General features: G+C 43.5%; 1 protein-coding gene across 4 annotated transcripts in view; it reads left to right on the forward strand.

Moving 5' to 3' along the window:
- Positions 1-1,648: 1,648 nt before the first annotated feature.
- The window catches only part of CAMK1D (calcium/calmodulin dependent protein kinase ID), a 222,555-nt gene continuing 204,964 nt past the window's right edge, over positions 1,649-19,239 (forward strand). For 2 of the 4 annotated variants that reach the window (XM_061467236.1, XM_061467237.1), the window contains exon 1: positions 1,651-2,443. In XM_061467236.1, the coding sequence (XP_061323220.1) occupies positions 2,352-2,443 (92 nt within the window). In that variant the 5' untranslated portion in view covers positions 1,651-2,351. Of the gene's footprint in view, positions 2,444-19,239 lie in introns of all 4 variants that reach the window. The other 2 variants (XM_061467239.1, XM_061467238.1) reach the window with 2 other exon arrangements.

Below are 19,239 nucleotides of genomic sequence, written 5' to 3' on the forward strand. Positions count from 1 at the left end.
CTGGATGATGAAGCTCTTTGGCTTCTGTCACTCTGGAGGTCAGGGCAGGGCAGATGATCACACTTGCCCTTTCTGGCCTCAAACTCTCTCGATCTTATCCAGAAGACAGGAGGTTAGCCCCACTCAGTAAGCCCAAATCACAGTGTAGCATTTTTGATACCGAGTGGCTTACGTGTGAAAAAGCGAGAAACTATCGAGGGGATGCAGGTTGAGGGGAAACTTGGATTTGGTGATCAATGACATCCTTTTAGCTCAATCATGGCTTTCATTTCCCAGGTGTGAAGTGGCATGGAAAGCCTGCCTGGGGACTTCTGGTGACACTACCATGGAGCAGGTCATGAGGATCAAGCAACAAAATAAAAAGCGTAGTGATACAATGGGAATAAGTCAGGAGCAGAAGGAAAGCTGTTCAAAACGCAGGTAAGCACCCGCTGTAGGACATCCCAAGCTCTTTGGTCTGCCCATGTTGCTGCACAGCCACAAAACATCAAAATAGAGAGGTGCGGCGCTGAATTGCGGGAGCTGGGACATGCAAAGCCGAGGGGCTCTGCCCAGCAGAGGGTAGCATTGCTCAGACACCCCAGCCTGTTCTCCAAGTTTAACACCTTCATGCACCTCCAAATTCCCACCTTTGCCACATCCTCTTTGAAGTGGGAGGCACAGCTCAGCCCAGACCCAGGGAAAGCCTCACAGGCTGATACCTTCTACATTCTTCCCATAAATTAAGGAAAATTTGGAAAAACAGCTTTGAAAGTAGAATTTTAAGGGGTCTGTTAAAGGACGCGATGCATGTTAAACAGGTATGTGTGTACAATCACATCTGCTTTTATTTATACAATAACATTAAGTAAATATTATTTAGCCGCTTATATTAGGATTTATTTCCAGGTACCTAATGTGATGGACAGGTTTGAAGCTGCCCCTGCGGCACAGGAGTGCCTGCACCTGCCAGCAGCAAGGCCTGTGCTTTAGTCGCTTGTGTCCCAAAAGAATTGCACTTTTTTAGTGCCCTTACATATTCTGAAACTGAAGGCTAAGCATTTATAAACTATAAATGTATATCTCAGTTAACCTAGGCTGTAATTTTCTCTGATGTTTCTGATGAATTCTGCCCATCACCACGCATCAGAGCTCAGCTGATGCCCGATGTGACAACACTAGAGGTCTCAGTGTCGCTGAGAAAAAGCTGCTTTTAGCAATAACCTCAGCGGGGCCATGAGTGTGTGCGTGCCAGGCCGATGTCCTGCCTGCCTCAGGACACGGTGCCGGGACTTGGGCTTCTTGACAAGGCTACACAGTGCCCATACACCTGCCTCCGGGCTTGGTGCTGCTCAAGGGGGTGACCCTGGGGTTTGGATGCCCCTTGCTTCTCTGATGGTGCTGGGTAAGGGGGGGTCCGTGAGAAGGGGCGAGGTTTTGCATCCCAGGAATGTGTGTATGTGTGTGCGCGAGGCAGGCTGGCACCATCACCTCCGCGCACCCCGGCGCATCCCTGCGCAGCGCCGCGCAGCGCCCATCCAGGCAGCGCGGCCGCTTGTGGTGTGGCTTTTTAAATTTTTTTCCCCTTGCTTTCCCTTTTTCCCCCCCTCTTCGCTTTCCCTCCCCTCCCGTTTGACGTGCGCGGTTTTGGTGCAATGCGAATTATCTTCAGTCATTCAGTCAGGAGGGGCAGCGCCAGGCAGCAGAGCAGCGGCGGGGCTGCCTCCTCCTTCTTCCTCCTCCTCCTCTTCCTTCTCCTCCTCCTCCTCCTCCCATTGCCATAACAACCGCGCACAGCCGCTGCGCCCGCGGTACCGGCGGCGCCGCTCCGCGCCGCTCCGCACCGCTCCGCGGCCGGGAGGCTGAGCATCCCCCGGGGCCCCGCAAGGGGGGTGGGGAAGAAAACAGTGGTATCCCTCCCCCCAAAAAGAGAAAAAAAAAAACAAAAGGGACTTTTTCGCTGGGTGGGTCTATCAGGAACCAAAGTGACCCCGACAGGCTGCGCGCAGCTGCTGTGCAGGGTGCGGAAAGAGGGAGGGACGGGGGAACCCCGCGAGTGACTCCGCGGGGCGGTGCGGAGGAGGGGAAAGAGGGGATAGAGGAGGGGGCGGCAGAGAAAGTTGGTAGGAAATAGCCCAGGAAAAGTGGCACTAGCGGAGCCCGCCGGAGCGCGGAGGAAATAAAAGCGGCGGCGGGCAGGAAGTGTGAGGAGGGGAAGGAAGGGGAGAAGAAGGAGGAGGAAGAAGAAGAAGAAGAAACAGCAACAGCAGCAGCAGCCGCCGCCGCGGCAGAAGAGAAAGCAAAAGCCGCGCACGGCTCGGTGCCGCTCGCGCCAGCATCCGCGGGGCTGCCCGGGGTTGCGCGCCGTGGCCATGGCCCGGGAGAACGGGGACGGTGGCGGCTCCTGGAAGAAGCAAGCGGAGGACATCAAGAAGATCTTCGAGTTCAAGGAGACGCTGGGGACGTAAGTGGCGGGGAGCGGCTGCGGGGGGTGGAGGGCGGTGGTGGTGTCCCTTCCCTGCGGGGATGCGCGGGGTCCCCTGCGGGTGGGTGCGTGTCTGTCTGTCTGTGTGTCTGTATGTCCTTGTGTGCACGCATTGGTGCTGCTCCGCGCACTGCTCATCCATCCGAGCAAGAAGTCAGGGTGATCTGGAAACACAGACAACTATATATATGTATATATATATATAATGAGGCAGGAGCGGGGCTGACACCCCTCCTCACCCCCCAAAAAAGAGAAAAAAAAAGGGCAAAAAAAGTGTTTGAAAATATTAACTGGGCGAGGAGATGGGGAAAGGCTTCTTCTTGGTAGTGCAATTGTAAATAAATGCGGTCTGACTTGCACGCTCTCCCCCAAAGCCGATGGCTGCATCTATTCGTGGACAGACAAGCAGAAATAATCGGAGTGGATTGGATGTCTTAACGGTTGTTGGGGTTTATTTCTGTTATTTATAGTGACGGGGCATGAAGATTAGTAAAACGTTAAGAGTTGTGGGTTTTTTTTTTCAGGAGGCTGAGAATAAACAGGCACAGATGGTGCAAGGGAGCGGGGTGCTGGCTGGTGCTTTTTTGGCTGAACGGAGAGTTTTATTTTTGTTAAAACAAATTTTCCCTTATAGGATATTGTAGAGGTAGAGAGCCGGGAGCGCTGAAGGAAGTAAGCATATAGGCTTCTGTACATATGTATGTTGTAATTAAAGTTCGGTTGTTTTGGGCATCCCCCTCGTTGCTCTGCCCCTCCTGCCTTAATTGCAACTTGAAGCACGTCTCAAACCGATGCGTTGTTAATCCCGAGTAGTGCTTTTCATACTCTGCGTGCCACTTTCAAAATACTGTGGAACAAGTTTTGACTGTAATAGTTTAGTTTCTTTCTGCTTCCAAGGGAGGGCTCCCTATAAACAGAGTATTTCTGGTTCGTGGGCTCACTGATTTCCTATGAACAGGCTGTGAGTAAGAATCAGGCTGGTGGTTTAATATGGAGGTGGTGGGTCACACAACTCTGTTGTGACAAGCACATAGAAAAACACTGACTTAGCAAATCAAATGCACGTCTGCCCAGGTCTTTGGAGAAGAGAAGTGCAGCAGAAGAACTGAGTGTTATGGTGTGTTCTCATCACCTTCATCAAATTTTTGCTGTCAGAATTCCATGCCAGGAGAGGTGTGGCCCTGCTTGTCACCTTAGGCATGCAGTTCCCTTCCTGAGAGGAGTGTTGAGGAGGAAAGTCTTAATGTGATTAGATTTGTTAGAGCAGCAGGACAGTTTGCTGTGGTTTCCGTTCTTCAACTCTGTCATCTTCCTGATTGTTGTGTATGAAGCCATCTGCAAGGGTTAATTTGTGCCACTGAAGAGGTCCAGAAAGGATTAATGTGGCCTTGATCTGTATCCCACTGAAGTTAATGGGAGCAGGTGTTGGTCCCAAGGAAGGTAAAGCTGATCAGAGTTAATAGTTATGGATATTAGCATGGTTGTTACAAATTAAATTCATTAAATATGGTCAATTAGTGTCTCAAACTATTAACCATTGTCTTAGCCTCACCACTGGGTTAGTAAGTCCTTAGATCTGAAGCAGTGAAATTCTTAAACTTGACTTTGTCAATCTGGAAAGTTTTAGAAAATGAAACTCCCTGGATCACAGACCTGTGCCTGTGTACAGAAAACAGAGCTGTTTTCCAGACATAACCATATTCATTATGAATGTATGTGCATTTATCAGCCTACACATCAGTTGTGCATTCCTTAGTTTCAGAGAGCAGGCTGATAATTAGGAGATTTGAATCTGAGTTTTGGTTCTGTCCTTGGCCACCCACCAGCGTAGCACCTGCAGTTCCTACCAGCTCTGGTGTAACTTACTGGGGTGTGAAACTGCTTAAAGATTTAGGCCATCACTGAGCAAATCATTAAAGTACTTGTTCCATTCCCACTGAAGGCATTGAAGGTCTGTTCACTGACTAAAGTAGCAGATGTACAGAGTGCAGGAGATGGGACACATCCTGAGTTATTGACAGTAAAGTACTTAAATAGGAGCTAAGCAAAAGTCTAAATACCTTCAAAGCATCTGGATCAAAATGTTTTCCTCTGGCATTATTTAGGAGGAGGGATAAAATCGGCTTTGATTCCTCCTGCACTGTAATGCTGAACCGTGTTGGACAGCCGTCGGCTGATCTCACCCTCTAATAGATTTTTCTCTAGCATGGGTGGGCTTGAAGTGAAAACCTTGGTGTGTCAGATGAGATGTACTGGATTAGTGTTGTAGCTGTATTTTGCATTTCTCTGCCACCTTCCATTTCAGGGTGCCAAAGTGCTAAAAGCATTTCTAACAGAAAAGCAGCCCTTTTTCATGCAGCAGTTTTAAATGCCTGAGGTAAAATTGGTTAGAAGAAAGAAAAGCATTAAATCAGGGAAGAAAGTGAAAGAGAAACTTTAAAAACATACTCTGTTTCAAGTGCATTGATTTGTGAATGTTAAATCCGTGTGTACAATCTATGGATGATTTGTTCTCTGAGAGGAGTCTTTAAACTGAATGAAAACTTTTCAGCAGATTTTTAACAAGGGAGAGTTGAAACTGCTGGAATTATTAAAAAGATCCCAGTTCAGTTAATCATGATATCATTTGGGCTTCAAGGAACCGCTAATGAGTACCAGCTCTCTCTTCCAGAGCTGGAAACAATTATTCACAGGTGCCTCTAAATCATGTCCAGCCACCCTGATACTGAAATAGGCATCTTGAATTGGATGTCATCTCCATGTGTAAGAAAACAAGTTTTTTCCACTCAAAGAATTGCTTCCTTTAATGGCTGAGGTCTGTGTTGTTTGCTCTGCTCAATGCTCTTGGGCAGTAGTGTTTTCCTAAAGCCTTTATCAGCAAGGCAGGGGCTGGTTCAGGTGGTACTTGGACGTGTATTTACTCTGTTCTGCATTTACACGTTTTCTAAGCATGTGCAATCTTAGTTTGTGGCTGCAATCTCTCAGATACCAGCATGTCAACAAAATATTTTGGTAATATTAAACAAGAAAATGTAATTTAAAAATACTTTGCATATTATTTTATATAAAATATATATAATGATCCATTCTTGGGCTGCTGCAGTTTGGTGGTGCCAGTCCATGCAGGACTGCAGGAACATGGTGATGAACTCTACATGTGTAGGTTTGGAAGGTCTCTCTCCTTGAAACTCAACCTGTTCACTACTGCGCCATTGAAAGCGAAATTACAGATCCTGAAAAAAAAGCTAAGAAGAATTCACAAAGTAAATCAAGGATAAATTAAAATCACAGCAGTGGGCCATATCCTCAGCTGATGCAATTTATAGTCCTATCCAAGTCAAGACAGGTGGGCTTGAGGAAAAAATAGGATTTATCTAACTGCTTATCCTTCTATGTTTCCGCAAATTTACCTGTTGTAGCTCTACTCAATCTGCAGGCCTGGAGAGGGGGATTTCTGCCCCAGCCCTTGTGAGATGTGAACTTTCACAATAGCAGGAATGTGCCAAGGAGTGACCACCGAAATATATGTTTTTTCCTCCTTATTTAAATGGTATTTTGTCTAAGGCATTTTAAACCTCAATTTTTGACGTTTCATGAAGTAACGAGATACACCATGTCATCCACCAGCTAAAGAGGAAAGCCTACAATCGTTTGGTCTGCCTAATCAGATCAGCCCCACATTTCTAAGGTGTCTGTCGTAGGCCTTCTTGACATTAGAGTTATGATGAAGCTAGAATATTTAGAAAGGCTGAAGCTTAGTAACTATGGAAATATTGGTGCTGTCCTCAAAAGTGATGCGGTGGTTTCCTGAAAGCTTAGTCATGATAACACAGTGTTGTATGGGTACCACAACGTGGTAAGAGCTGGGTGGGAAGACAAATACACTACTCCAGTACTTTCCTAAAATACTAAACAAAGTATTTATTTAGTATTTTATACTAAATACTAAAATACGGTACAGAGAAAACTTACATATGGTTCTGTTCTTCTCAGGAGCTCTACTGTAATGTTTGGTTCATCTATGTCCTGTGTCTCCACCATACTCTTCCTCTTTGATGGGTTCCTGGTACTGTTCATGGCTCTTCTACATTTCCATCTGTGCTTGTTCATGCTGTGGAATGAAGTAACTCCATGAACTGCTCTCACATCTATTTTCTTTCTCACACACACATTGTCACAAACTCTTATGTGCTGTCTCCTGTGTTCTTGTCCTCTCACATCTTTCCTGGTATCTTCCCCTGCATGCAGTCTCACACCAACACTCAGGCTTTTCATGAGGTGGCCCACCTCATGCTCTCATCTGTTCTCAGCTGCTCAGACCTTCATGGGGACAAGCCTACTAGAGATGACCTGCCTCAGTCCAGGCAGTCAGCCTTGACTTCCACCATCTAAGAAGATGCTTGTGGTAGGACAGGTCCTGGTGGATGTACCCTATGCATTTGAGTTGCTGTGTAGAGAGGAGGTGCTGGGAGGTACCATAAGGCTCAAGATCTGTTTGTCTCTGGTCAAAGATCTTCCCTTCTCATCGACAGGGTGCCAAAAACACTTGTGTTGGGTTAGACACAGTGAAACATCACTGTTTAGCTTGAGGCTTTATGCAAATTACTCAATTGTTTTTCCCTTTTGATTTTGGAAATTCTCAAGATGTAAAGGAACATGTTGGTGTGCTTCCTCTGGCTCCGCACCCCCTGTGAAGATTGAAGAGTCTGTCTGATTTTTGTGTTTCTGCTGACACTGCCAGCAATTTCTGCCTCTCTTTTACAACACCCCAGTGTGGCAGCAGTGGCTCTGTTAGAGTGTTTCATCCTGTCCTCAGTTCAGTGTTTTTTTGTTAAATTGCATTGAAGAAACATCATATTGAAAAGTGTCCTCAGGGAAGAATATAACCTTAGCCAAAGGGCTGAAGTTAAGGTACGTGATTTCAGGGGGAAGGCTGATGAACCACTCAAGCAAACTATGAAGGCGAGTGGTTCCCATCTCCTCTGGGATGATTTGCTGGGAGAAATCCTTTTGCCATCTGAAAGCTTTTGGGATTCATGCAGGAGTCACCAGGAAAGAGCCTCTTGTTCATGTTTACAGAAGGAGATGTTTCATGGTCATTTCTGACCTTCAGATCTGTAACTTGGGGAATCTTACCATCAAAACCATGTGGAGTTAGAGATAATTCATGTTAGGAGGTTCATGGTACCTACAGCACGCTTCTAGCATCTGTGGGAGGAGGAGGGAAGGCTGAGGTCCGGGTGTTAATGTTTAACTTAACACTGTGAAACAACTCAGATGTTTTAGTTTGTGTACTTTATACAGGGCAAGGAGGAAATTACTGTTAGGGCTCATTTAAGGTGACACGTTTGTTTTAAGCTAAGTTCGCTATCATGTGACATAGTTTACTATCCAGTATGATCTTGGAGGCTTAAAAATAGTGAGTCCCTACTATCTGCAACATGAATTGTAGTATCTTGTAACATAGATTGTTGGTCTTTCTTGAACAGTTACAGAAAATAACAGGTTTGAGTGTTCAGCTGGAATTGAAATGACAAAGAAAGAAAAGCAAGATGGCCAACGGATTTAAAGGCTGATGGAGAGGATTGGGAAAAAGTCTGCAGCCTTTGGTAAGGAGGGATTTTTGACAGCTCTCAAGTGTGGCTTATGTGTGTTTTGGACAGTGCTCATTTGAGGCAACAGTGTAACATAAAGGTCATTTTTCTTTCGTTGTCTGAAAATAAGATTGCAAAATACTCATCAATCAAAAGCTTTCAGATAAACACATCATTTTGGAGACGCCCAGTTTGCTGTGTTGTCAGCTCACATAAGTGCTCACTCTTTCTTCATGAGCCTTATTTTCTACTCGTTTTGATGCCTTACCTCTTTTTGCCCTGATTTATCTCTTTTTCCTGTGGCTGTTCTCTTCCAAGTGCATTTTTGTAGTGTCTGAGTTCCCTGCTGCTGGAGGATACCTGGTTACCTGCATGCCTGTGCAGCCAAGAAGTGTGCTTGACCGTCAGGGTGACAGTAAGATTTTTGGAATAGGGAATTTGGGCTTTTTTTCCCCCCTAATTTTTTGCTCAGGGCTGAGAAAAATGTGATCCTTGCCTAAGCCAAAACTCAGTGTGTTACTACTCAGGACCTCAGTATAACCAGTATTGAGTTTGCAATTGCTCTTTGTGTGAGCTGAGGGCAAAGCATGAATAAAAGTGTTTTTTGTCAGCTGCAGAGGTAGCTGATACCCTAAAGATTGCAACAAGGCAAACCTAGAGGGTCTGAAGACCTGGTGGAGAGGTAGTGGATGGAATTAAACCCAACTCTTTTGAGCCCTATAGTAATCCTTTAACCAAAAGTCTATTCTTCCCATCACAGCCACAACACAGTGGGTGTGAGAGCCTTCTTCGCCGCCGCTCCCGCCATCTGGAACAGCCTGTCTGCTTCCTTCACCCTCCATCTGCTTTCACATAGGAGCTGAAATATCTCTTTCTGTATTTTTTCCTTCCTTTTTGTCTCTTTTTCTCTCTACCTTGGTGATCGACCTCAATTTGTTGCAGTCCACAATTCTCCTGACTATGTGCAGAATATTAGTTGGAGTTATTTAATCCGTTCAAGCATCCAAGGGTGCAATTAATATTGAATAAAGTTGTATTGTTTTGGTTCACTTGACAACAGCAAACATTTATAATAGGGTTCTGAATTTATTGCCAGTAATGGTATTCACTTAACCTGTGAGTCACAGTTTATATTCATGATTACTTAATAGGACCTAATTTTCTAGTCATTTTAGATAGCATGAAAACAAGTTGGAACTAAACGGGTACTGTTAATAAACAGGTAATGAGTAGAAGGAGGGATAAAAAGTTTCTTGGGGCAGCGATCTATCACTTTCATTGGAATTCAAACCATCTTACTTGTCAGTGCTTTTCTGTGAATAATAACTAACAACAATAACAATAATTTGCAAACATGTGTGCGATTGGGCTGCTCATGAATGACAAATGGCTTAGGAATGAGGGTATCAAACTGTTCCTTAAAACTTTCTATCAAGTCTTAACACTGATGTTTTTTTGTTGCCCGACTTGGCGGTTCCTGTAATTTGCCTCTGAATGTTGTGTCAATCGTATTTTAAAAAGATAACTATAAATAACAGTTTGTTAATAAACTTTTCAAGGCCTTTCGCTGATGTTTTCATGTTGAAATCTGTATATTAAGTTTTATGCCAGAATTACTCACCAGACAGATTGTATGAGGTTCAATTAAAATAATACTCTGTAGCAGATTTTTTTTTTTTTTCTGAGTAAAAAGCCTTTTTTAGGGATTTTCTTATTTTTTTTAACACTGGATATTATAAGAGAAAGCTACTCGGAAGCTCTGTTTTGGATCTGATCTGTGTGTAGAACAGCCAAGCACAGGGCTGGAGGTCCCCTGTAATACTAGATCACTGATTTTGCTTGCTCTCTTCCTGGGCAGTGTCAAATGTCACATTTAAAATATCAACATTTTGGACAAGTGGACTACACAGCCATGAAGATAGTTCTTAAAATACCTTTTTCAAGAGCTGCAGGGGGAGAAGCGCTTGGGAGAAAACAAGCTGGCTTCCATCTACTGAGGATTGTTGTTGATTTTCTTATATTCCCAAATGGAGATAAACTAAACAGTTTCAGTCTTCTTACAGTTTCCAGGAGGAATGAAAGAGAGGTGCTTTTAATAATGCAAATTAACACGATCATTTGCCATCAGCAGCAATAAGGTGCAGCACTATGTATGGCATGTCTCTCCTAGACCCTTTGCCTTTGAACTTCAGTTCACTAAGGATTCTTGTGTTCTTGTCATTGTCCTGCTCTTATCTATCTCCCTAATTTATGCTGAGTATTTGAAGGTATGTTTTTATAAGCCTGAGTGCCCAGAATTTGGGCACACAAGCTTTGAGATTTAGATCCGATGCTCAGTTGTGAGAGTATAAAGAACATAGAAGTTTCATCTGTGGCAGACAGGAATAAATCAAGGTCAGGAGCCATGGAAAGTCTGAGGTCCAGGAGCCTTTAACCTCTGTGCTTGTTTTGGTGAGGGTTGGTGTGGCAGTTTGGAGGGTAAGGAGAGTAGTAGCATCCTCATTTGTCAGCTGTGGGGTATGAAGGTTTGCAGGTCTTCCTCAGAGCTCCAAATGAAGGGTTCCTCAGATGTCACAAGTATCTCCCTTAGGACAAGTATCTCCTGTGCTGCAGCGTCATTCTGTGACATTGGTGTGTTCTACCTGGGCAGTGTTTAAAGCTTGCCTGCTGACCTGATGGCAAGTGCACTTGAGAAATATGGCCACCCTCCTTCCACCAGCTATGGTTGCTTGTCACAGAAATGGATGGACTTTTGAGGGTAGTACAAAATAAAACAGCACAGCTTCTCATGCTTAAATGTAGATTTGCAAAGGCTGAAAAGCTGGTGTGTATTTGAGGGTTGGACACTAGCAAGTGAAATGTGAAGGGTCTAAAATACTTGGGGCTTTTATGACTGTGTCATTTATTGGCCTCAAATGAGATCAGGCGCTGTTGAGCTAGGACTATTACAAACACCAGAGTAAAAGACTGTTTGCACCCAGAAGGAGTTATACTCTAAATAAATGAGGCAAAAATGCTAACAGTTTTGTTAAAGACAAGAAAGTGTGTCACTTGTAAACCCAGAGCTGAGCCTGAATGTTAACTCCAGTGTTATGCAGTAGATTGTCCTGCTTCTTTTAATAGCAGGCACTGTGTCAGCACCGCTGTCTTCAAAAAGTACGTATTTATATGTGATTCACCCATGGTCATCACATATAATTAGTTTTCACTAGTTAAGGTTTGAAGATGCAAAGTGCTGTCTGTATGCTGTTGGGAGCAGCGCAAGCGCTTTATTACTGTGTTGTTTCTTAGGTGCTTGGAGTAATTGCAGTCTTTTCAGAGCTGAAAAGAGTTGGAGCAGACCAGGTGGTTCTTGGGGCAATGTGGGATTTCTCCAGTGGGATCCCATCCTCTCAGCCTGGTTTAAATAATTCAAGGGATCTGTTTTCAACCAGGCTTCAGCTTTCCAACCAAACTCATTAGCTGTGACCCCGTCACCCCCCCTGTGATGGGCAAGGGTTGACATGAGGGAAACTATTGGAAGAAAAACAGTGGAAAAACTGAAATGACACAGAAAAACACAAACAACATGGGAAGTTGCTGGGGGAGGGAGGAAGAAGAGCACTTAGAGGATTTGCAGCCATGTGGAAGACTCCTCTGGGAAAGGCACAGGTTGCTAATCAAATTCATCTGTAGCTGAGAGACTGGAGCATCCCTGGGTAATCCTTCACTGTTAGGTTGAGTTGGCCTGGAGATTTCCTCCCACTTCTGCTTCTCAGCATAAGTAAATCACTGCAATGTGCCCAGCCATGAAGCCTGCAGGATTTGAGAGATTTCAGGCACAGCAGAGTGCTTGGTATGCGCAGAAGATCCTGTGAACTAAACTTGTTTCATGCTCCCTACCCTGTTTTCCTGCAGAATACCTGAACAGGTTCAAAGGCTTTGTCTTTTACTTCAGGACACTTTGTAGCGGTGGCCTGAAGTAGCTGAAAGACTATCTAAAGCTCTGGGATCCTCATCCCATCCCATCATCACCAGCCTCATGCCTCTGCAACAATGGTATTTCTTGCCATAGGGGTGTAATTTATTTGTACAAGAGACACAATGTTTTTGAGGGGAAGATCTGACACTGTTGAGTTTCTCCATGGGCTGCTGCTGCTGCTCATCATAAAGACACCACCTCCTCCTCTGAGTCCAGGCCGTGGTATTTGAGATACCTTCTCTAGCATAATTACATAGCAACCTGAATATTGCAAAGCAAACAAGCTCTCCTTCCCAACAGAAAATGCTCCCAGACATTAAAAACACGCCCACAAAGCAGCACAAAAAGCCCTACTAGATGACTGCTGCACTTGTGTGCCTTTCTTTAAGGAGAGAAGAAGGAATCAAACAACATGTGGCTTGTTAGCCAAGTTGCTTGATGAACCACGAGAAGGTGCTTAGATAAAAACATTTATGGAGCAGAATAATGGTGTGACTTCTGTTGGCTGAATGACCCAGGCACTGGGGTACAAGAGGAGTAACTTAGAAAAAAGGGAAATGACTTATGTCACAGATTTGACTTATGGCTTATGTGTTTTAGGAAGCAGGAGGCTCCCCCAGCATCTAGCTGGGGGAGAATGTACCAGAAATAAGCTGAAAAAAAACCAGGGTTCTCAAAAGCACATAGACACAGGACTTACAGGTACTGCAGGCTGCAGGGAAGCTTCTGCTTTTGGGTATGATGAAGTGTATCTGGGGTAATTTTACTGACTAAATTTCCTGTCTGTAGCCATGTAATTCATGTGATGGATATAAACCCTGTGCTCTTCAGAGAGCCTGAAAAAGAATGTTACAGAGCTTTGTAGGCAACTGCATTGAATGAGTTTCTCTGATGAATCTTACATTTTTCATGGAAAGAAAATAAAGTGATTCTAAGATGACTGAGTTACAGCTGAGATGGTTTGTGTCCAGAAAGCAAACATGTGCCCTTCTGGCACTCCTCAGAGAACATAGCCAGTAGTAAAGCTTAGAGCATACTCATTCTGCAGTTGAATGGAGCTGCACTGAGGAGTGCAAGCCAAGAGGGAGGTCTGGGGCAAAGCAGAGCAATGGGATTCAGCTACAGGTAAATGCCAAGACAAACCCATCTAAATGGGGTGCTTTTAGCTTTATTTAATCTAGAGGCAGTGAGGTCCCTCTGCTTGTTCATGAGATACACAGCTGCAAGAATTCATAGGTGTGGGTCTGTGTTTCTACTCTTGTTCACCAGTCAGTTGCTTTCAGTGCTTAGAAGGGGAGTAGTGGCTTTCCTCCAGCCTGTCATCTCTGGCAGGGATGACTTTGGTAGTGCTTCACAGCTGGTGAAATAGGCGGCTTTTGACCTTACTGAGTTTGTAACTAGAGTTCATGGGAAGCTCTCAGAGGCAGTATTGGCTCTGTGATGTCCCTCTAACTCCATTTCGGAGACACTTCTGGTAGGTCCACTCAAATATCAGAAGGAAAATGCTCACTTTGCCTAATATTTACACAGGAGCTGTTCAATTAGCTAATGGGGGTGAGCCCCGTCAAATAAGAAGGAAGAATTTGATGGTCCTTTCTTTTCCTCTTCTCCACGTTCATGTTACATTTGCTACATGGAATCACTGCTTTCCATCTCCTGTCTAAATATGCACAAACCCATCAGTTTGTCCAGTGCCGTAGTCACATCCTGCAGGTGTGCACATCTGGGAAGCACAGCTGGAAGACAGCAAAGTGTATTCCTTTGGGTCAGTTAAGGCCTTTATTTGTTTAGATAAAGCACCCCTCATGTGGGAAAAATGAAGGTGTTGTGGAGCAGATGGAATCTGTTAGAGCTTTTTGGGTGCAGACATGACCACAGCAAAGTGCAGGGTGAATTACTAACATTGCGCATGGTGTTAGGAGCTCTGTCTCAGATAGCCTGTGAGGGGTTTCCCCTCTGTCAATGGCGTGACCGAAGTATCTTCACTGACCACATTTAATTCTGGTCTGCACCACTGCCTTCAGGGTTATGGCAAGTGCTTGTTGCCCTCTGGTCCTGTACTGTTACGGCTTGTCAAGTTGTGTCGATTAAAAACCCACCTTGCTAATGTCATTGTGGTGGTGGTACATAAGCTTCTGTAATCAATTCCCTTTTCTGCTGTTATTTAAGCAGCACCCCTTGCGACATGGCAATGGTTTAGATGTTCTGGTACTTTTAATGCTAAAGCAAAATATGGAAGATAGGGAGATTGGTAGCAAAAATACTTCAAAGTTTTGCTTTTAGGAGATGCCTGTAAAATGTCTTCTTAGAGGTCTCCTTGTATTTTGGCTTTGCACTCTGAATAGATCTTCCAGAAGTCAGGGTAACACACAAGAGCCCACCAGGCCTATTTCTCTTCTGTTTTTCTCTTAAATCATTTGTAGCAGTTGAAATTGACTGTAAAATTCTGCCTTTGATGTGCACAGTTTGGAGTAAAGAAGATTCTGTGCTACTCAGCAGCACACTGGAATAGCAGCATTTTATGTTCCTTATGCTCAGGTTTCAAACATCAATATAAAGTTACGAGGCTGTGGAGGAACAGGTTGCAAGTCCAGGACAGAAGAGGAAGGGGCTGAGCATGTCCCACGGGGCGGTTCGCATCTTCTACCAACTCAGTTGTTTGCAGGGATGTGCTGTGAATTTATTTGATAGAATGATGCAGGTTAAAAATAGCCTTCCAAAAAGGAGGTGGGGGAAGGGGAGCATTGCAAAGTACAAGAAGTTTTATTCTTTTCATTCCACAGATGCTATAAATCAGTAGGGAGGTCGGTTGCATTTTTTCTTTTACCATCTTGTGTCGTTAAAAAATCATCAGCCACTGAACTGAAATGGTTTTGCAAGAGCCACTTCACCAGAAACAATTTCTGACTGAGAACAATAAAAAACTGGTGGATGCCAGGTTGAATTCGTGTGTCAGCAGTTGCTGAATTCAACTTAAGAGCTGTAAATGGAACCAATCATCATTTCTTAATGAGATATATGAGAACAAAGAATCACAATGCTTGAATAATCTGTCACATCTCTATCAATGCTGCTTAAGCAATTACTCCGTTTGTTCAATGGTTTGACAAGGTAACATGACAAAATCGATTTACAAAGCAGATTAAATGTAAATATGCAGTGCTTTTTTTCTCACAAATGTCATTCTTAAAGCCTTATGTTTTTCATCCTTACAATCCCTACCCAGTCATCTGTTTTCAGTGGTACTGCTTGGATGAAGTCCTACATGGCCCGCAGTGACATTATTCACCAGATCATTTGTCATTTATCCATCTCTGGTCTAATGAGACTGTCGTCTTGACCTTGGTAAAAATGAATGATGAATTGCTCTAATATACAGAGTATTTTTCAGTGCTAAGGCTGTGTTTTTCTAGAGTCCTTAAAGCCTGGCCCTCAGTCCTTATTAACACTTAATGTAAATATTCCTGAATATTTTATTCCTTTGGCAGCAAATGTAGGAGAAACTTGGTATGACTTCCCCAGCAGCTAAATAATAAGCATTGTACAGGGAGGTGATTGAGTCATCTACTTTAATACTAGACATTTCATCATGTTGCAGTGGACTGTGACTAGGACGCTCCCATCCCTGTTTGTGGTGATGGATATCTGAAGTAAACTACTGATAACAAGATACAGGGGCCACCAGAGTGGACACCAAATGCCATCTTCAGCAGCAGGTGTTCACTGGTCCGACCCTTTTCTTCCATAAATGAGTTCCAGTACTTTAAATATGCTCAAGTAGTGTGGTGTAATGAAGCTGTGGCACAGAAGAGATTATCTTTTTTTCCCCCTATGAAGTGTTAGCACCTCTCATCTCCATGGGGAACTCAAGGATGTAAGATTTTTGTTCCCTGCACAAATAACTCTGGGATTCCCTCAGTCCATTTATGTTTTATATATTCTACCAGATGCCATCAATGTACCTGGCTGCATTTAACATGTTATGTTACTAGGTTCTCAGCAGAGATGTCATAAACAGCTTTTAGGGAATTGTGAGCACTATTCTTTTTATTTCAGACAAGGTGACAGGGTTTCCAGCAACCTTTTAAATATATGTCATGGAAGAGAATAGTGTTTCTTAACTTATCATTGCCATGTGACTCCCATTACTATAATTTCTGAGCAAATCACAGTCCTTGTAAAATCTGTGATACTGAAAACTCGTATGCTTATATTTTTGCTACATTTATGCATGACATATGGACTTCCAATATCTGGTTACTCAGTTTCTGCTCAACATTTGTATTTTCTGGTGACTGTTGAAGAATCTAAATACATACTCTATTTCCTTGTCTATTATTGGTGTTGCTGCAGTCTGTATCTTCTGGTTTATTGGCTAACTGTCAAGTACTCATGGCTTCATTAAGAAACAGATGTACAGGTCTACACTTTGTTTTTGTAGCTGCACTTTTGACATACTGTAAATGTCCTTAATTGATTTTGTTCAGGATAATACCATCTGCTGGCATCTGTTTCTGCTGTGGCTCGTGCTGAATACTTGTGTGTATTGTGGTCTGTAAGGACAAATTACAGTTTCAGCAAGGTATTATGTTGATTTATTTTTTTTCTGTATTGAATGAGAGCAGAGTTTGAACATTGGATGACCTTATATCTACATAATTTAATACCTAGATTAATGCAGTTTATTCCAAAAGGCGTGTTTCAGGCGAGAATAGGGCCCTGTGTGCATGTTGGTCTCTCTTAATTTATTGTTGGTGTGTCTGCAAACATACCAGAGCTCCCAGATTGGGAGAAAAGCAGTCTTTGGGTTTATATCTGGCTGCCCTTGATCATGGAGGGATGAGGAATAAACTTAGATCTGCCTGAAGCTTTGGCATGAAACTCTGTCTAACGAGCAATCAAGATAAGTCATCTTAAGCATCATTTACTGTATCTGTAAGGTTGATGGACTTCTTGTCAGCTTTTACCATGAGCAAGTGTGTTCTGATATGAAGCTTCTGGTGGCAAAAGTAGTACTGGACAGGCACTGGATGAGATGCCTGCCAGGATGCAACTAGGAAAATACGTGCTGTCTCCTTACAGTCCAGAACAAAATCCTCCTTTTGATGTAGCGTATTGTTATGTTGGATTAAGTTCTTCATCCTCAGCTCTGCCCTTTTTGTTAGATGGCATCAGCATTCGTGGTAGATTTTATTGCAGTTGCAGTGTCTATGTCTGAACTGTGAAACTCAATAGAAATTCCATTTCCTGGCACTCTCTGTCTCTCATCTCTGGCCATGACAAGTGCAGGCAAGTGTCAAAGAGTATCTAGGTTGCAATTTATTTGTAGTGGCCTAACTGCTCCCAATAAAAATAGTGAGAGTTGGCCTTTGATGTCAATGAGACAGCGTTAAACCAGTTTTGAGATCTTATGAAGCCTTTACCTCTCTCCGTACCAAACACATGCAGTGGTGACAGGAGAAGTGGGGTCATGCAGGAAATGGGACTCCTCCAAATACCACTGAAGACAGGGAGATAGATGTGCTTAGTTTTTTAGTACAAGTGGGTCACCGGTCTGAAATACCTGATGTCCCAGCAGGGCTGAACCAACCGTTGTCCTTGAACCAATATTGTCTTTGTGGTACTTCATATGGTGGGCAGGATTTAGTGGAAAACTTAAATACAGAGAGCCTTTCTGGCTGTACATGTGTATTAGAGCTCACGTGAAGGTAATTGCAAAAAGCACAGGTTCCTCTTTTACTTTACCAAGCAGTTTCTTTATCCCAGTGTCCTTGTAGTTGCTGTTCTCCCACTGTTGATATCCCCAGTATTGCTACCCCCATATTGGCACCTACTCAGGAATTGGACTTTGTAAAGTCATGAGCTTTGGAGATGACATGGATTAGTGTTAGAGTCATTTACTGAGTGGAGGAGCCCGAGGTAACTATTTGGGAGACCCGAGTTTTGCTTCTGACTGTGCCAGTGGCCCTTTTTAGGACCTTGGAAAAGTTGCAGCACATCCCTAGCTTGTTTTCCCCATCTGTCAAGCAGTCACTGACCTACTTTGTAACTCACTTTGAGATCTAACTGATAAAAGCTTGCTGTGCAAGGTGTTCAAAATGTACTATATAAGGCGTGTTTTTGACATGGTAATATGGTAAGAACCTCCCCTGATGGATCTAAGTATGTTGGAGCTTGACTGCAATACTCATATTTTGGAGATGATGCTTTTTTGTGAGGCATGCTTCTACCAGAACCTGTTCCCTTTCCTAAAAATACCACTGACCCCAAAAAGATGTGGACAATCCCATCTCAAAACCACTAGAAATGGGACAGGAGAGTAAACCCTACTGAAATGCATTTTGTTTTCTGAAACTGCTATATCTTTCAGTGTGCTGGGAATACCAGCAGGGCAGAAAGACCTTCTATGAGCTCTCAACTCCAGCCAGCTGATGGGTTCTCCAGTATTGGTTAACCAGTGGATGAACATTAGGGAGACAACTGGAAGGAATGTTAAAGCTGTGAGGAAGTTTTCCCCTCCTGTGCTATCTAGGTTATAAGAGGAACTCAGAAAATAACAGTGGTTTTAGCATCGCACTGCCAACGGAGTGGGATTTGCAGAGCAGTGGATAAGGATTTGTACTTCCCTGAAGAGCCCTGCGGTGATAAGACAATATGGTCTTGCCTTAAAGATACATCTGCAGCATTAGTGATGTGCTAGTTATCTGGTAATTATATTTATTTGCCATCTAATAATATTTGTGCCTCTTAAAAATCAGTAACTGAAATCAGCGTGGCGAGTAGCTACGCTGACCCTGAAGCAATAAGCTTTTTGAAACACCTTCAAAACGGCATAAAAGCACTCGGAAGAGTGTCTTCATTTCCATGTCTACATGGGGCAAAAAGTGAGATGCAACAGGAATAGAGTTGTGTTTCCACTCATTGCAGTGTTACTGTTTTAAAAAGCCTTTTTTGTAGGCAGAGTGCATTCACATATTCCTCTGATTCTAGAAAAAAAGTAAAGCTAGTGCATAAATTAGAAAGTGGCTTTCATTTAAGCTGCATGATTTAGATCTGCTGGTGAAGGCTGCTGCTCTAGAGCATTTGGCATTCATCAGAAAAAATCTCCAAGTCTAAACAGTTTTATTATGCAAAGTTATATGGTTGGAAGGTAAAAAACTCTGTTTTATTCCACTTTGAAGAACAGTGCCAGCTGATGGATGTCCTGTCAAATTCCTCAT

The sequence above is a fragment of the Pezoporus flaviventris genome, unplaced genomic scaffold, assembly GCF_033815535.1.
Source record: "Pezoporus flaviventris isolate CSIRO_AGI_PZ_B2104156 unplaced genomic scaffold, CSIRO_AGI_Pfla_v1 ptg000045l, whole genome shotgun sequence".
In the NCBI taxonomy this organism is placed as follows: Eukaryota; Metazoa; Chordata; class Aves; order Psittaciformes; family Psittacidae; genus Pezoporus; species Pezoporus flaviventris.